This window comes from Danio aesculapii, chromosome 13 (genome assembly GCF_903798145.1).
Source record: "Danio aesculapii chromosome 13, fDanAes4.1, whole genome shotgun sequence".
Taxonomy (NCBI): domain Eukaryota; kingdom Metazoa; phylum Chordata; class Actinopteri; order Cypriniformes; family Danionidae; genus Danio; species Danio aesculapii.
In genome coordinates this window covers 52169916-52183454 of record NC_079447.1, presented here as the reverse complement: position 1 = coordinate 52183454, position 13539 = coordinate 52169916, and the positions used below count along the sequence as shown (strand labels likewise).

Sequence of the window (13539 nt, the reverse complement as noted above, 5' to 3'; positions counted from 1 at the left end):
GCTCCTCACATGACATGCAAAAATATATGCAGCTGAAGTCGGAATGATTCGCCCTCCTGTGAATTTTCACAGTATTTCCTATAATAATTTTTCTTCTGGAGAAAGTCTTATTTGTTTTATTTCGGCTAGAATAAAAGCAGAATAATGTCTTTAAACCATTTTAAGCTCAATATTATAAGCCCCCTTTAGCAATATTAGTTTTGGATTGTCTCCAGAATAAACCACTGTTATACAATGACTTGCCTAATTACCCTAACTTTACCCTAATTACCCTAGTGAAGCCTTTAAATGTCACTTTAAGCTAATTACTAGTGTCTTGAAGAATATCTAGTCTAATATTATCTGCTGTCATCATGACAAAGAGAAAAGAAATCAGTAATTAGAAATGAGGTAATTCTATTATGTTTAGAAATGTGTTAAGGAAAATCTAAATTAAAATCAAATGAAAGATTTCACACACTGCAAAAAAGATTTTCTTTTGATTGTTTTGTCTTGTTTCTAGTCCAAATATCGACACATTCTCAAATCCAGGAGCATTTTGATGTATTATTTCTGAAAACTAAACATTTGTTGCTTGTCTAGAAAATGCTTCTTGATTTAAGAATTTATATAAAGATATTTGGGCTAGAAACAAGACACAAAATCAAACAGAAAAGCATTATTTGCAGTGTAGATGATGGTTAAAGATTATATCAAATTAGATAAACATCATATTTAAATATTTATGTCTACTAGACACGTTTCAGGCAATGTAAACAACCTTTTTGTTTTCATTAGATTATATATTATATTCATTTTTGTATATATTCATTATATTATATCATTATATAAATATCATTATATAAATATGTTTTCATCTCAGAAGTCTCAGAAGGAAAGTTTACAGAGCAGTTTTGAGTTTTATAGTTTCATTTTCTGCACGTTCCTTGAGACGAGGTGTGACGTTACTAGAGCGTGTGCATGGTTTATTAAATTGTTCCCTTATTTTAAGTAAATTGTGTCATTCGTTTGTTTCTTTCGATTTACTAGGGGAAGCACACTTTTTATTAATATATTCCCTTGATGTACAATTTATTAGAGCGTTTATTAGAGCGTGTGCACACTTTACTAATCCATTCTCTTCATTTACTAGGGGATGCACACTTTTTATTAATATATTCCCTTGATGTACAATTTATTAGAGCGTTTATTAGAGCAGTGTTTCCCAACCCTGTTCCTGGAGGCACACCAACAGTACATATTTTGGATGTCTCCGTTATCTGACCCATTAACTTCAGGTGTTGGAGTCTCTTCTGATGTTATGATAAGAGGATTCAGGTGTGTTTGATTAGGGAGAGCTTGAAAATGTGGACTGTTGGTGTGCCTTCAGGAACAGGGTTGGGAAACACTGTATTAGAGCGTGTGCACACTTTACTAATCCATTCTCTTCATTTACTAGAGGATGCACACTTTTTATTAATATATTCCCTTGATGTACAGTTTATTAGAGCGTTTATTAGAGCGTGTGCACACTTTACTAATCCATTCTCTTCATTTACTAGAGGATGCACACTTTTTATTAATATATTCCCTTGATGTACAGTACTAGAGTGTGCGCAATATGTATTCATTCAATAACTTTTTCATTGTTTTAATTAAACTGTATGCTTGTTTTAGGTAAATCATCTGCAAGACTGTGCATTATAATTTAAGCCTACATATTTGAGAATATTTCTATATCTCATTACCAACACAAGATAAGTGCCTCTGCCCATAACATGACATGATATAGCAGTAACATGTTTATGAGAATACATACACAGAAAGAAAGTAGGGTATTTACTAATTTGTGTGCACGATTTGCCAAGAACAAGGGCAGAAATTAATATATTACTATAAAAAATGACTATCAAATGAGTATGTGCAGCACACAGTTTACTTAAAACAAGCCAACCAAATGAGTAAATGGTGTGCATGATCTAATAAGTTGAAAAGTTCAATAGATCAAAATAATTCATCATTCTAACTTCCTTTGTTTTTTCTTGTATGCCATGTGCGGGACTCAAAAAATACATGTAGTGACTTTCTGTGTTGCATTTATTTATTTTGCTGGCTCTCAAACGTTTATTTGTGTGGACTTTACAGGTAGCAGCCGTTGAACAGCTTGAAGAAAGCAAAACCAAGATTGAAGGACTTCTGGGCTGGATCTCCAACATTGGGAAAGAGAAAGAAATGGGGGGAATGCAAAAAGAGAACGGAAACATGCCGGAGTTCACGCCGATGAAGAGTATCATTGAAGAAGGAGATGATCCTAATGGAAATGCGCCGGATACTACGGATAACACAAGACCATGTTCAGCTGAAAAACAAGACAGTAACGCCCTGGATCTGGACCAGCAGTATAACAGGGTTCAAGTACGTCATTTAGTATTTACAGTATTTAATATGGAGGGGAAAGAGTTAACGGGAGTGCACTATTCACAGACACACTGCAAAAAATGCCTTTCTTACTTAGAGTTTTTGCGGGTTTCTAGTTTCATTCTTAAATCAAGAAGCATTTTCTAGACAAGCAACAAACATGGTCTTGTTTTCAGAAATAAAATGCCAAAACTAAGGGAATTCTTCCTTAAAACAAGCTAAATATCTTGCCAATGACATAAGATTATTTCGCTTACCCCATTGGCATGATGATTTTGCTATATAGTAGGGAAGTATGTGATTTCTGACGCAGTCATGGTGTTTATAAGAAGGTGTCTGGTGCATAAGGAAAGCGTGCATCTCCTACAAGTGGTTTCTCCATCCCACTCACCTTCATGAGGTATACTTTTCCTGAAAATATGGTTTGTTTGTGAGCAAGTAACTTAAGTAAGTTAATTAAGTAAATAACTTAAGTAAAGTAAGTTAAGAAAGTAACTTAAGTAAGTTAATTAAGTAAATAACTTAAGTAAAGTAAGTTAAGAAAGTAACTTAAGTAAGTTAATTAAGTAAATAACTTAAGTAATTTAAGTTAAGAAAGTAACTTAATTAAGTTAATTAAGTAAATAACTTAAGTAAAGTAAGTTAAGAAAGTAACTTAAGTAAGTTAATTAAGTAAATAACTTAAGTAATTTAAGTTAAGAAAGTAACTTAAGTAAGTTAATTAAGTAAATAACTTAAGTAAAGTAAGTTAAGAAAGTAACTTAAGTAAGTTAATTAAGTAAATAACTTAAGTAAAGTAAGTTAAGAAAGTAACTTAAGTAAGTTACTTAGGTAACTCACTGTGCATTTAAGAAAGTGTCTACTAAGGACTACTATAAATTTGGACATGCTACTCAGCTCACATACTATTTAGTAAGGAAGTAAGGCAGCTGTAGTGTTTATAAGGAGGTGTCTGGTGCATAAGGAGAGGAAAGTAAGCGTCTCCTACAAGTGGTTTCTCCATCCCACACACCTGCGTGAGGCACACTCAGAATTGTGCAGTGTTTTCCCAGAAATATGAAGTGTTTCTAAGTAACTTATGCAAATAAGTAAAGTAAGTAAGTTAAGTAAGTGACTTAAGTAAGTAACTTAAGTAAGCAAGTATCTTTGTTTATAATAAAGCATCTGGTGCATAAGGATTACAATAAATTTGGACATGATACTTGGCTCACATATTATTTAGTAGATATGTTATATATTTAATATGGATGTCATTTCGGAGTCAGTCGTAGTGTTTATAAGAAGGTGTCTGGTGCATAAGGAGAGGAAAGAGTGTGTCTCCTACAAGTGGTTTCTCCATCCCAAGAGGCACACACAGAATTGTGCAATATTTTCCCAAAAATATGGTCTTTTTGTAAGTAAGTTTATAAGAAAGTGTCTTGTGCATGAGAAATACTATGACTTTGGACGCGCTAACTACTTACTTAAGTAACTTAAGTAAGTTAAGTAAGTAACTTAAGAAAGTTAAGAAAGTAACTTAAGTTAATTAATATGTTAAGTAACTTAAGTAAGTTAAATAAGTAACTTAAGTAAGTTAAGAAAGTAACTTAAGTTAATTAATATGTTAAGTAATATAAGTAACTTAAGTAAGTTAAATAAGTAACTTAAGTAAGTTAAGAAAGTAACTTAAGTTAATTAACACGTTAAGTAGCATAAGTAGGCCCACACGGAATCTGCACGCGCATAATTCCGCAGATTTTCCGCAGATTTTTATCCCATCATTAATTCTGTTTATTTACTTGAGTAAATGTGTGTAAATCTATATTTATTCAGTTTTTAAATTAATTACAGTAATATTATTGACTAATATGAAAATGTTCATCTGATTTATGTACAATACAGTTTGTACAGTAATATTTTCTGTCTTTTAGTAGAGATAATATATGAGAGACTTGCTTTGTTTACCTAATTGTTTATCTAATTGGATTTGCATTTTAAACATTAAATAACAGTTAAAAATGTATTATTTTTTATTTCACATATTAAGGTTTTAGTTATGATACTCCCAAAATAATTCTGCAGAAATCTGCAGATTTTTACCTAAATTCTCCACAGAAATAGCAAAAAACGTCTGCAGATTCCGTCTGGCCCTAAACATAAGTAACTTAAGTAAGTTAAGAAAGTAACTTAAGTTAATTAATATGTTAAGTAACTTAAGTAAGTTAAGTAAGCAACTTAAGTAAGTTAAGAAAGTAACTTAAGTGAGTTAATATGTTAAGTAACATAAGGAACTTAAGTAAGTTAAATAAGTAACTTAAGTTAAGAAAGTAACTTAAGTTAATTTATACGTTAAGTAAGTTAAGTAAGTAACTTATGTAAGTTAAGAAAGTAACTTAAGTTAATTAATACGTTAAGTAACATAAGTTACTTAAGTAAGTTAAGAGAAGTTAAGAAAGTTAGTTAAGTAAGTACTTTAAGTAACTTGAGTGAGTTTAGAAAGTTAAGTTAGTAACAAGTAAGCAAGTAACTCACTGTGTTTATTAGAAAGTGTCTGATGCATAAGGAATACAATGAATGTGGACATGCGATTCGGCTCACATAATATTTAGCTGAGTTAGTTTATAAGAAGGTGTCTGGTGCATAAGGAGAGGAAAGAGTGGTTTCTCACACTCAGAATTGCACATTGTTTTCCCAGATACATGAAGTGTTTGTTAGATCAATAAACGAGGGCACACTGACTCCCAATCCTCCACTTCTCCATCTCCTCAGGCGCATCATCAGGAGATCTTGTCCCAGCAGCAGGATTTGATCATCGCCACACAGTCGGCACAAGCTCTGCTGGACAAACAGGCTCAAGTGCTGTCGCCGGCTGAAAAAGACAAGCTCCAGCGGGACGTTAAAGAGCTGAAGGGCCGCTACGAGTCCTCACTCACGCAGGCCGAGCAGCAGATGAAGCAGATCCAGGCTGTCCAGGAGGAGTTTCACAAATTCAAGGCAGATTTCAAGGAGTTTGAGACCTGGATCCAGCAGGCCGACGGGCAGATGGAGGAGCTCGGGACGTCTGCTGATAATCTGGACACCCTGAGGAATAATCTCCAGAGACAGAAGAGCTTCTCTGAGGATGTGATTTCTCATAAAGGAGACCTGCGCTTTATAAATATCTCCGGGCAGAAGGTGCTGGAGGCAGCGAAGGCTTGTGATCGGGGCGAGTGTAACGCATCAGATGGGCTGCCGGCGGTGGATATGTCCAAGACTTGTAATGCAGTGAGAGAAAAGCTGGACTCTGCTGGTTCTCACTATAAAGCCTTGCACACACAGGTAACGCTGCTGCTGTTTTTCAGCTTACTCAATGATGCAGTGAGTAAAATAAGTATTGAACACAACACATCACTATTTTTACTAGTTAAATATTTCTAAAGTGAGCTGCTGACATAAAATTCAAGATATTACAGGTAATGCTGCTCTTTTTTTTTACATTTATCAGAGCTAGAATGTGATGATGCGCATGTGAAAAAGTTTGTGCACCCTAATTAACTTAATTTTTTTTTTATAATTTATTTTTTCAACTTTGTTTTTGTTTTTTATTAATTTTTTGTTACAAAACTCCCATGAACATTACAGGAAATCGATTTTTATATCATTACAAAATAGACTTTCCCACCCCTACACCCCCCTCCTCCTCCCCTCCCAAAAAGTGAAAAAAAAAATAAATAAAAATAAAATATATATATATAAATAAAAAAATTAAATAATATATACAAATACAGAAAAATAAAGTAAAACTACAGATTACAGAATATCCTTCACAAATGTAAATCAAAATTAAATAAACAAATAGGAATCAAATAACAGTCATTTTTACATACCATTCCACTTTATCTATTTACAAATTGCATAAAAGGGGACCACACCTTTTTAAAGACCTCTGCTTTACCTCTTATTGCATATGTTAATTTTTCAAGTGCAAGGTTATTAGTCATTTCTTTAATCCACTGTGAAAGAACAGGTCTCTGGAAGTTTTTCCATACTAAAGCAATCACACGTTTAGCTTGTATTATTATTATTTTTTTATTATTATTTAAACTATACGGTTATTTTCAAGTTCAAATTTGGGAGATAAAACCTCATCATATGACTCCGTGGGGTTAATTATTTAACCAAAATAAAGCCAAGATAGAAGTGACATATTAAAGACTATGATTCAGTAGCCTGCAGATTCATATTAGCAGTAATGACTTAAAATCTGTGTGGACTGAAGTTGCTGAGACTTTTATTTCAGTATGTTGATGTACTTCCAACTGAAATGCACTATTGAGACACTTGTAATGTCCTAATATGAAGAAACTGAATTTTCACATGATGTACTGAAATTGTCATATACTTACTGTATATGTCCAGTAACATTGCATGATTTACAGTATATAGAGTCGCCAACCTTGTCACTATGAGATAATAATGTTAAAAAAATGCTGTTTTTTTAAGCAAATTCACTTTAAATGACCATTTAGAACAATCCGACCAATCAGAACAGACTAGGCCATCCAGCTAAGTATTTGAGACACAGAGCACAGTTAGAAAATAGCGTTATCTGACATAAAATGATATTAAAATACTAAAAATAGTTACATTATTGAAATATATGTTTTATATATTTGTTTTATTTTATGTGTATTATATATTTTTTGTAATAATCAACCTTTTTCACATTTTTTTTGTGTGGAATTAGTTAAAAACATAACATAAACATGCCTTATGTAGTATTAATTTTTCTCTCTAACCAAATCAGCCAATTAAAGTTTTGCTAATATACTTCAAGTCATCTGGTGAATATTTCAGTCTTTTCTTAAGTGTTTTCTATATTGTGCAGCACTAATATGAAGGCCATCTTAAAATTAAAATGAAAAGATATTACATTTTTGCTTTTGCAATTTTTATATATCAAGTTATTTTAGATACTCCATATATGTGCATTTACTACAGTACACACATGAATATTTCTAGATGTGAAATGCACCGCTTTATAAATAACACCAACAGAGGGCAGCATTTGTCTCTGAATGCTTCTAATTCAGCAAACATTCTCCTCATATTCAGCACACACAGTTGAAGTCAGAATAATTCGCCCTCCTGTGAGTTTTGTTTTCATTTTCAAAATGTTTCCCAAATGATGTTGAACAGATTCGGGAAATTTCTCACAGTATTTCCTATAATATTTTTTCTTCTGGAGAAAGTCTTGTTTGTTTTATTTCGCCTAGAATAAAAGCCATTCTTAATTTCTTTATACACATTTTAAGGTCAATATTATTAGCCCCCTTAAGCAATATTAGTTTTGGATTGTCTCCAGAACAAACCACTTTTATACAATGACTAATTACCCTAACTTTACCCTAATTAACCTAGTTAAGCCTTTAAATGTCACTTTAAGCTGAATACTAGTATCTTGAAGAATATCTAGTCTAATATTATGTGCTGTCATCATGGTGAAGAGAAAATAAATCAGTTATTAGAGATGAGTTATTAAAACTGTCATGATTAGAAATGCGTTGAAGAAATCTGCTCTCTGTTAAACAGAATTATTCAGGAGGACGAATAATTCTGACTTCAAGGTCTGGAGCCGGAAGCTGCTTCTCATGACGTCAATAAGGGGATATTTTTCTTAACCTTGTTGTGTGAGATGCCAGCAGAGCAGTGAAACCCAGTGTGCTCCTCCACAGCGGCCCTCATCTGCTCCACTATCAAATAAATCAATAAGGAATGAATTATTAAAGCTATTATGTTTATAGGAATAGTGGTGTAACCGATAACTAATCTCACAGTTCAGATCACATAATGGTTTTAGTCATGGAATGGACCATTTTTCGAATCAGCCAAAAACGGGGGGAGACAAATGTAATTTGCTTTCCATTTATTACTAAAACAGCACTGCAAGACACTTTTGCTTTTAACAAACAGAACTTACCAGCTGTATTAAATATAAAGTGAAGAAATAATCAGCTGAATAAAAATGAACAGTAAAATATTCAGTACTGTGAAATATTCCGTTACTAATGTTGCTGATAACGCTAAATGTAGAAATCTAACATTATAATTTGTAAACCCATATTTATTTATAGTCTCATCTTCAATAAATGGTTGAGTTATTCACTCATAAACCTTCATGTTTCATTGCTAGATGATCATTTTTGAAGAATTATTCAGTATCATATTTTTGATGGCTGATTGTCGCCACCTATTGGTTAAACAATGTAATTACTGCCTACAACTTTCATTTTTCATTCATTCATTCATTTTCTTGTCGGCTTAGTCCCTTTATTAATCAGGGGTCGCCAAAGCGGAATGAACCGCCAACTTATCCAACACGTTTTTACGCAGTTTTTACTTCCAGCCGCAACCCATCTCTGGGAAACATCCATCCATTCATTCATTTATTTTCTTTTCGGCTTAGTCCCTTTATTTATCCGGGGTCACCACAGCAGAATGAACCGCCAACTTATCCAACACGTTTTTATGCAGTTTTTACTTCCAGCCGCAACCCATCTCTGGGAAACATCCATCCATTCATTCATTTATTTTCTTTTCGGCTTAGTCCCTTTATTATTCCGGGGTCGCCACAGCGGAATGAACCACCAACTTATCCAGCACATGTTTTACGCAGCGGATGCCCTTTCTGCCGCAACCCATCACTGGGAAACATCCACACACACTCAATCACACACATACACTATGGACAATTTAGCCTACCCAATTCACCTGTACCGCATGTCTTTGGACAGTGGGGGAAACCAGAGCACCTGGAGGAAACCGATACAAACGCAGGGAGAACATGCAAACTACACACAGAAACGCCAACTGACCCAGCCGAGGCTCGCACCAGCGACCTTCTTGCTGCGACTTTCATTTTCGAGCGTCAAGTTAAATGCATATGATGGTGATTTTACTCTTTACAATAAACATCAGTGGTTACTGTATATCTAAACTATAACCTGTTCTCCCAGTACTTCTGTGTTATTTGACTGTTTGCTAACTCAAGACTGAATCTCTTTCTTGTTTGCGTTTTTAAATAACAGATTTGAATGCAGGATTAATTAACGTATGCGAATCATCATCATTTATAATTGACGTTGCGTGGGTGTTGAGATCCCGATCTTTAATGATTAGTCGTGCAGCTTACACTGAATGCATTAATACTGACTAAACTAGTAGTGGCAGAAAACACCTTTAATAACCTTAGAAACCCACCACATTCTGCATAACCCACCACAACTTCTTCTGTCATCGCAATATTTGACAGGAAAGCCTAAATGCTTTCATACATGTGATTTAAATGACGTGAGAGACGATCTTTCTGCGATTGTTTTAAATTTAGGATTAATCTATCAGTAAAGGTTATTTAAATCCGTGGGCCACAAACTGTTGTGATCCGTACGAATCACGGATCAACCATGATCCATCACACCCCTATTTAGAAACATGTTTAAAAAATTAAATAAGCAGAAATTGGGCAGAGAAATATGAAATGTTTTTATTTAAAGATGTAATAAAAACTGCATGGCATGCTTTGTCATTGGTTTCAGTGTAATCAGCTCGGCAGTAACCTGAAGGACGTGGTGGAGAAGTTCGGGAGGTATGAAGACGCGAGTGTTTCTCTGGTGAAATGGCTGGACGCTTCAGAGGAAGAGTCCAGAAGACAGCAGTCTAAGCCCATCGCTGGAGACCCTCAGAGCCTGCAGAGACAGCTGGAGGAGACCAAGGCATGAACACACACTACTGTTCACTTCACACACACTCGTTCATTCATTTGATTCATTTTCTTTTTGGCGTAGTCCCTTTATTAATCCAGGGTCGCCACAGTGGAATGAACTAACTTATCCACCACACGTTTTACGCAGCGGATGCCCTACCCATCTCTGGGAAACACCCATACACACTCATTCACACTCACACACCATGGACAATTTTGCCTACCCAATTCACCAGTACCACATGTCTTTGGACTGTTGGGGAAACCGGAGCACCCGGAGGAAACCTACGCAAACAGAACATGCAAACAGGCCGAGGCTCGAACCAGTGACCTTCATGCTGTGAGGTGACAGCACTACCTACTGCGCCACTGCGTCACCACACACTCGACAGAAGTTATACAAACACACACATTCAAGTTAATCCAAAGCGCTGCACATGCGTCATTCTTATTCATGGTGGCACGTTGGGTTCGGTGCGCATGGGGACTGAACCAAAATCTAGCCGGACTGTACCAAAAAGCTAAGGAGCGGTGGGGGTGGGAAGGTGGGTGGATAGGGGGGTGGAATTCCGGGAGTTTTCCGGGAGGCAGAACAATACGGGAGATGGGTCTGGAATACGGGAGAATCCCGGGGAAAAACGGGAGGGTTGGCAGGTGTGTTGTACATACTGTATGTCCTCATGCTAAACCATTCACCTGCATGTCACATGACTTATTGAGACGGATTTCATGCGCGTATCGCTGCTGTTATGGTCAGTGCATTGTCTGGACTCTCATTAGTGTGTTGTACTCATTGTGCTGTAGAGTCTTCAGGGTCAGACGGCGGTGCGTCAGACAGCAGTGGAGATGCTGAGGAGAAACGCCGATGCTCTGATCAGTGCAGACGGAGACCTGCTGTCCAATCCAGACCACATCCAGGAGACTGTGGGTGAGTCCACTGAATTAAACCACACAAGCATTATTTACTATAGTATTTAATAACATCAGCTAATTATGAATGATACCTGTACAGCATTGATTAATCATAGTTCAACATTTCCTAATGCATTATTAACATCCAAATCCATGCTTGTTAACATGCACCATGAGTTAACATGAGCTAATAACGTGAACTAATACTGTAAAGGATGTATTGTCCATCGTTTGTTCATGTTAGTAAGTGCCTGAACTAACATTAGCTGATGCAACCTTATAAGCCTTCAAGCAATCTGACCTGCGAGTGATGCTGTGTTTGCAGATGACATCTCGGAGCGTTTTGCTAACCTGTGTAAGTGTGTGAGCGGCCGCAGTGAGAAGCTGCAGGTGACCCTGACGCGCTCGTTCAGTGTTCAGGACGGCCTGGACGAGATGCTGAGCTGGATGGAGAAGGTGGAGGAGAGCCTGAAGGAGACGCCGGCGGTGACACTGGACTCTAGATCCATCACAGAAGCTCTCAGCAAAGAGACAGTACGTGACCTTTCACCTCTCACCCAAATGAACCCGCTTAAAGATTTTGTTAGCCCTTCTGTGAAGTTTTAATTTCATTTAAGAGATTAAATTATAGAGATTTATTATGTTTTATTCTATTTTTATAGTATCTTACAGGGGCGTAGCAACCGGGGGGGATTTGCTGGATTAAAAAAAAAGTTAGAACTGCTAAGATCAATTTCATTAGTACATAAATATCCGATTAAAAGCGTTGAGTTCATAATCGGACATTGTTGTGTATTGTGTGTCAGGCTCTGGAGCAGGACATGATGAGCAGGCAGAGCAGTGTTTCCGCCATGCAGCTGAAGGTGAAGGCGTTTGTGGAGAGTGCAGATCCAGCCGCCGCTGCTCTTCTGCAGGCCCGGATGGAGGCTTTGAGCCGGCGCTTCACCGACGCCTCTGAGCAGCACAAACTGAAGCTGAAGCGGATGGAGGAGCTGAAGCTGAAGGTGGAGGAGTTCGAGACAACATCAGAGGAGCTGCAGCAGTTTGTGTTGAGGAGCTCGCAGGCTCTCTTAGAGACAGACGGACCCCAGAGGAACATCGCTGAACTCTTGCTACTCGTACAGGTGAAGTTGTATACTTGCATAAACATGGTGAGAATCACAGGGGGGTCTGGGTGAGATTGACCCTTCTAATTAACACTTGATCCCCTCTGACGGATGTCAAAACTAGATCTGGGGGTTGGTCTGTCCTTTGAAACTGAGAAATAGTTTGGCCTGATCTGCATGCGTCTGTTGTTTATAATGAATATATTATAAATATGAATATATCTGTTGATGTATAATGAAATACCTCAGCAAACAGAGATAAACCAACCTCCGCCTTCACAGTTCAGTCTGCGGCTGCTCATTAACCCTTGAGTTCACTACACCGGTGGTCGGAAAGACTCTCATTGGGGTTGTCATAAATCACGAATGATCAGTGTTTTCAATCACGAGTGACTTATTTTACATTTCAAATGTCGAAATAAACATTAGGAGTATTCAATTCAGTTCAGTTCACCTTTATTTGTGTAGCGCTTATACAATGTAGATTGTGTCAAAGCAGCTTCACATAAAGAGTCACAGTAAATAGGACCAGTGTAGTTCAGTTTGTAGTGTTTAAGTTCAGTTCAGATGAGCTCAGTTCAGTGTGGTTTAATAATCTCTACTGAGAGTCCAAATATTGAAGAGCAAATCCAACGATGCGCAGCTCTACACATCCTGAACCATGCAAGCCAGTGGCGACAGCGGAGAGGGAAAAAAAACTTCACTAATGGCGAAAGTGAAGAGAAAAAAACCTTGAGAGAAACCAGGCTCAGTTGGGCACGACCATTTTAATTTCTCCGCTGGCCAAACATCTTGTGCAGAGCTGCAGTCTCAGTGGCGGAGGCTGGAAGCTGGCCTCAGCGAAGACTCGTCTGTCTCTGGAGCGTCACAGGAATCAGTCTCATGTTCTCCACTCCTCCATGACCATCACAGTAGCTGCTCAGGATTCGGCCTGGTCCAGGATATGGAAACCTTGGGATCATCTCGTCATTGGTCTTGGATCGAATCAGTGACTCTGCATAGTCTGAGGGCCTCGGGAAGAGTATCCCCAAGTGGAAATGGAGAATAAAGAAAATAATCATGTAGCAGAACAACCCTTTACAGTTGATGAAATACACCACGGTTGTCTGTGAAAAGGGCAGTAATCATATTAAACACAATCTGACAACGTGCTTACTTCATACTGTGCACATATTGTGTTACATTTTGTGCTGTCTGTATCTGTACTTTTGCTCATGCGGGTCAGTTTCTGACCATGATCTGTTCACATCTGATATTGGCCACAGCTGTGTGAACAGCCATGCTAAAACATCAGATCTGAGAAAAAAATCTGATTTAAGCCTCACAGTGTGAACGTAGCCTTAAAGTAGTCAAATTAAATACATAGTTTATATAGTTTGACCTAGCGTAGCGTGAAATAGCTAA

General features: G+C 36.9%; 1 protein-coding gene across 1 annotated transcript in view; it reads left to right on the top strand.

Annotated features, from left to right (window-relative positions):
- dst (dystonin) overlaps positions 1-13539 on the top strand; it is a 360347-nt gene that overhangs the window by 204714 nt on the left and 142094 nt on the right. The window contains exons 48-53 of the mRNA XM_056470777.1: positions 2125-2394; positions 5146-5694; positions 9951-10127; positions 10922-11045; positions 11355-11563; positions 11836-12153. Of these exons, the coding sequence (XP_056326752.1) occupies positions 2125-2394; positions 5146-5694; positions 9951-10127; positions 10922-11045; positions 11355-11563; positions 11836-12153 (1647 nt within the window). The remainder of the gene's footprint in view (positions 1-2124; positions 2395-5145; positions 5695-9950; positions 10128-10921; positions 11046-11354; positions 11564-11835; positions 12154-13539) is intronic.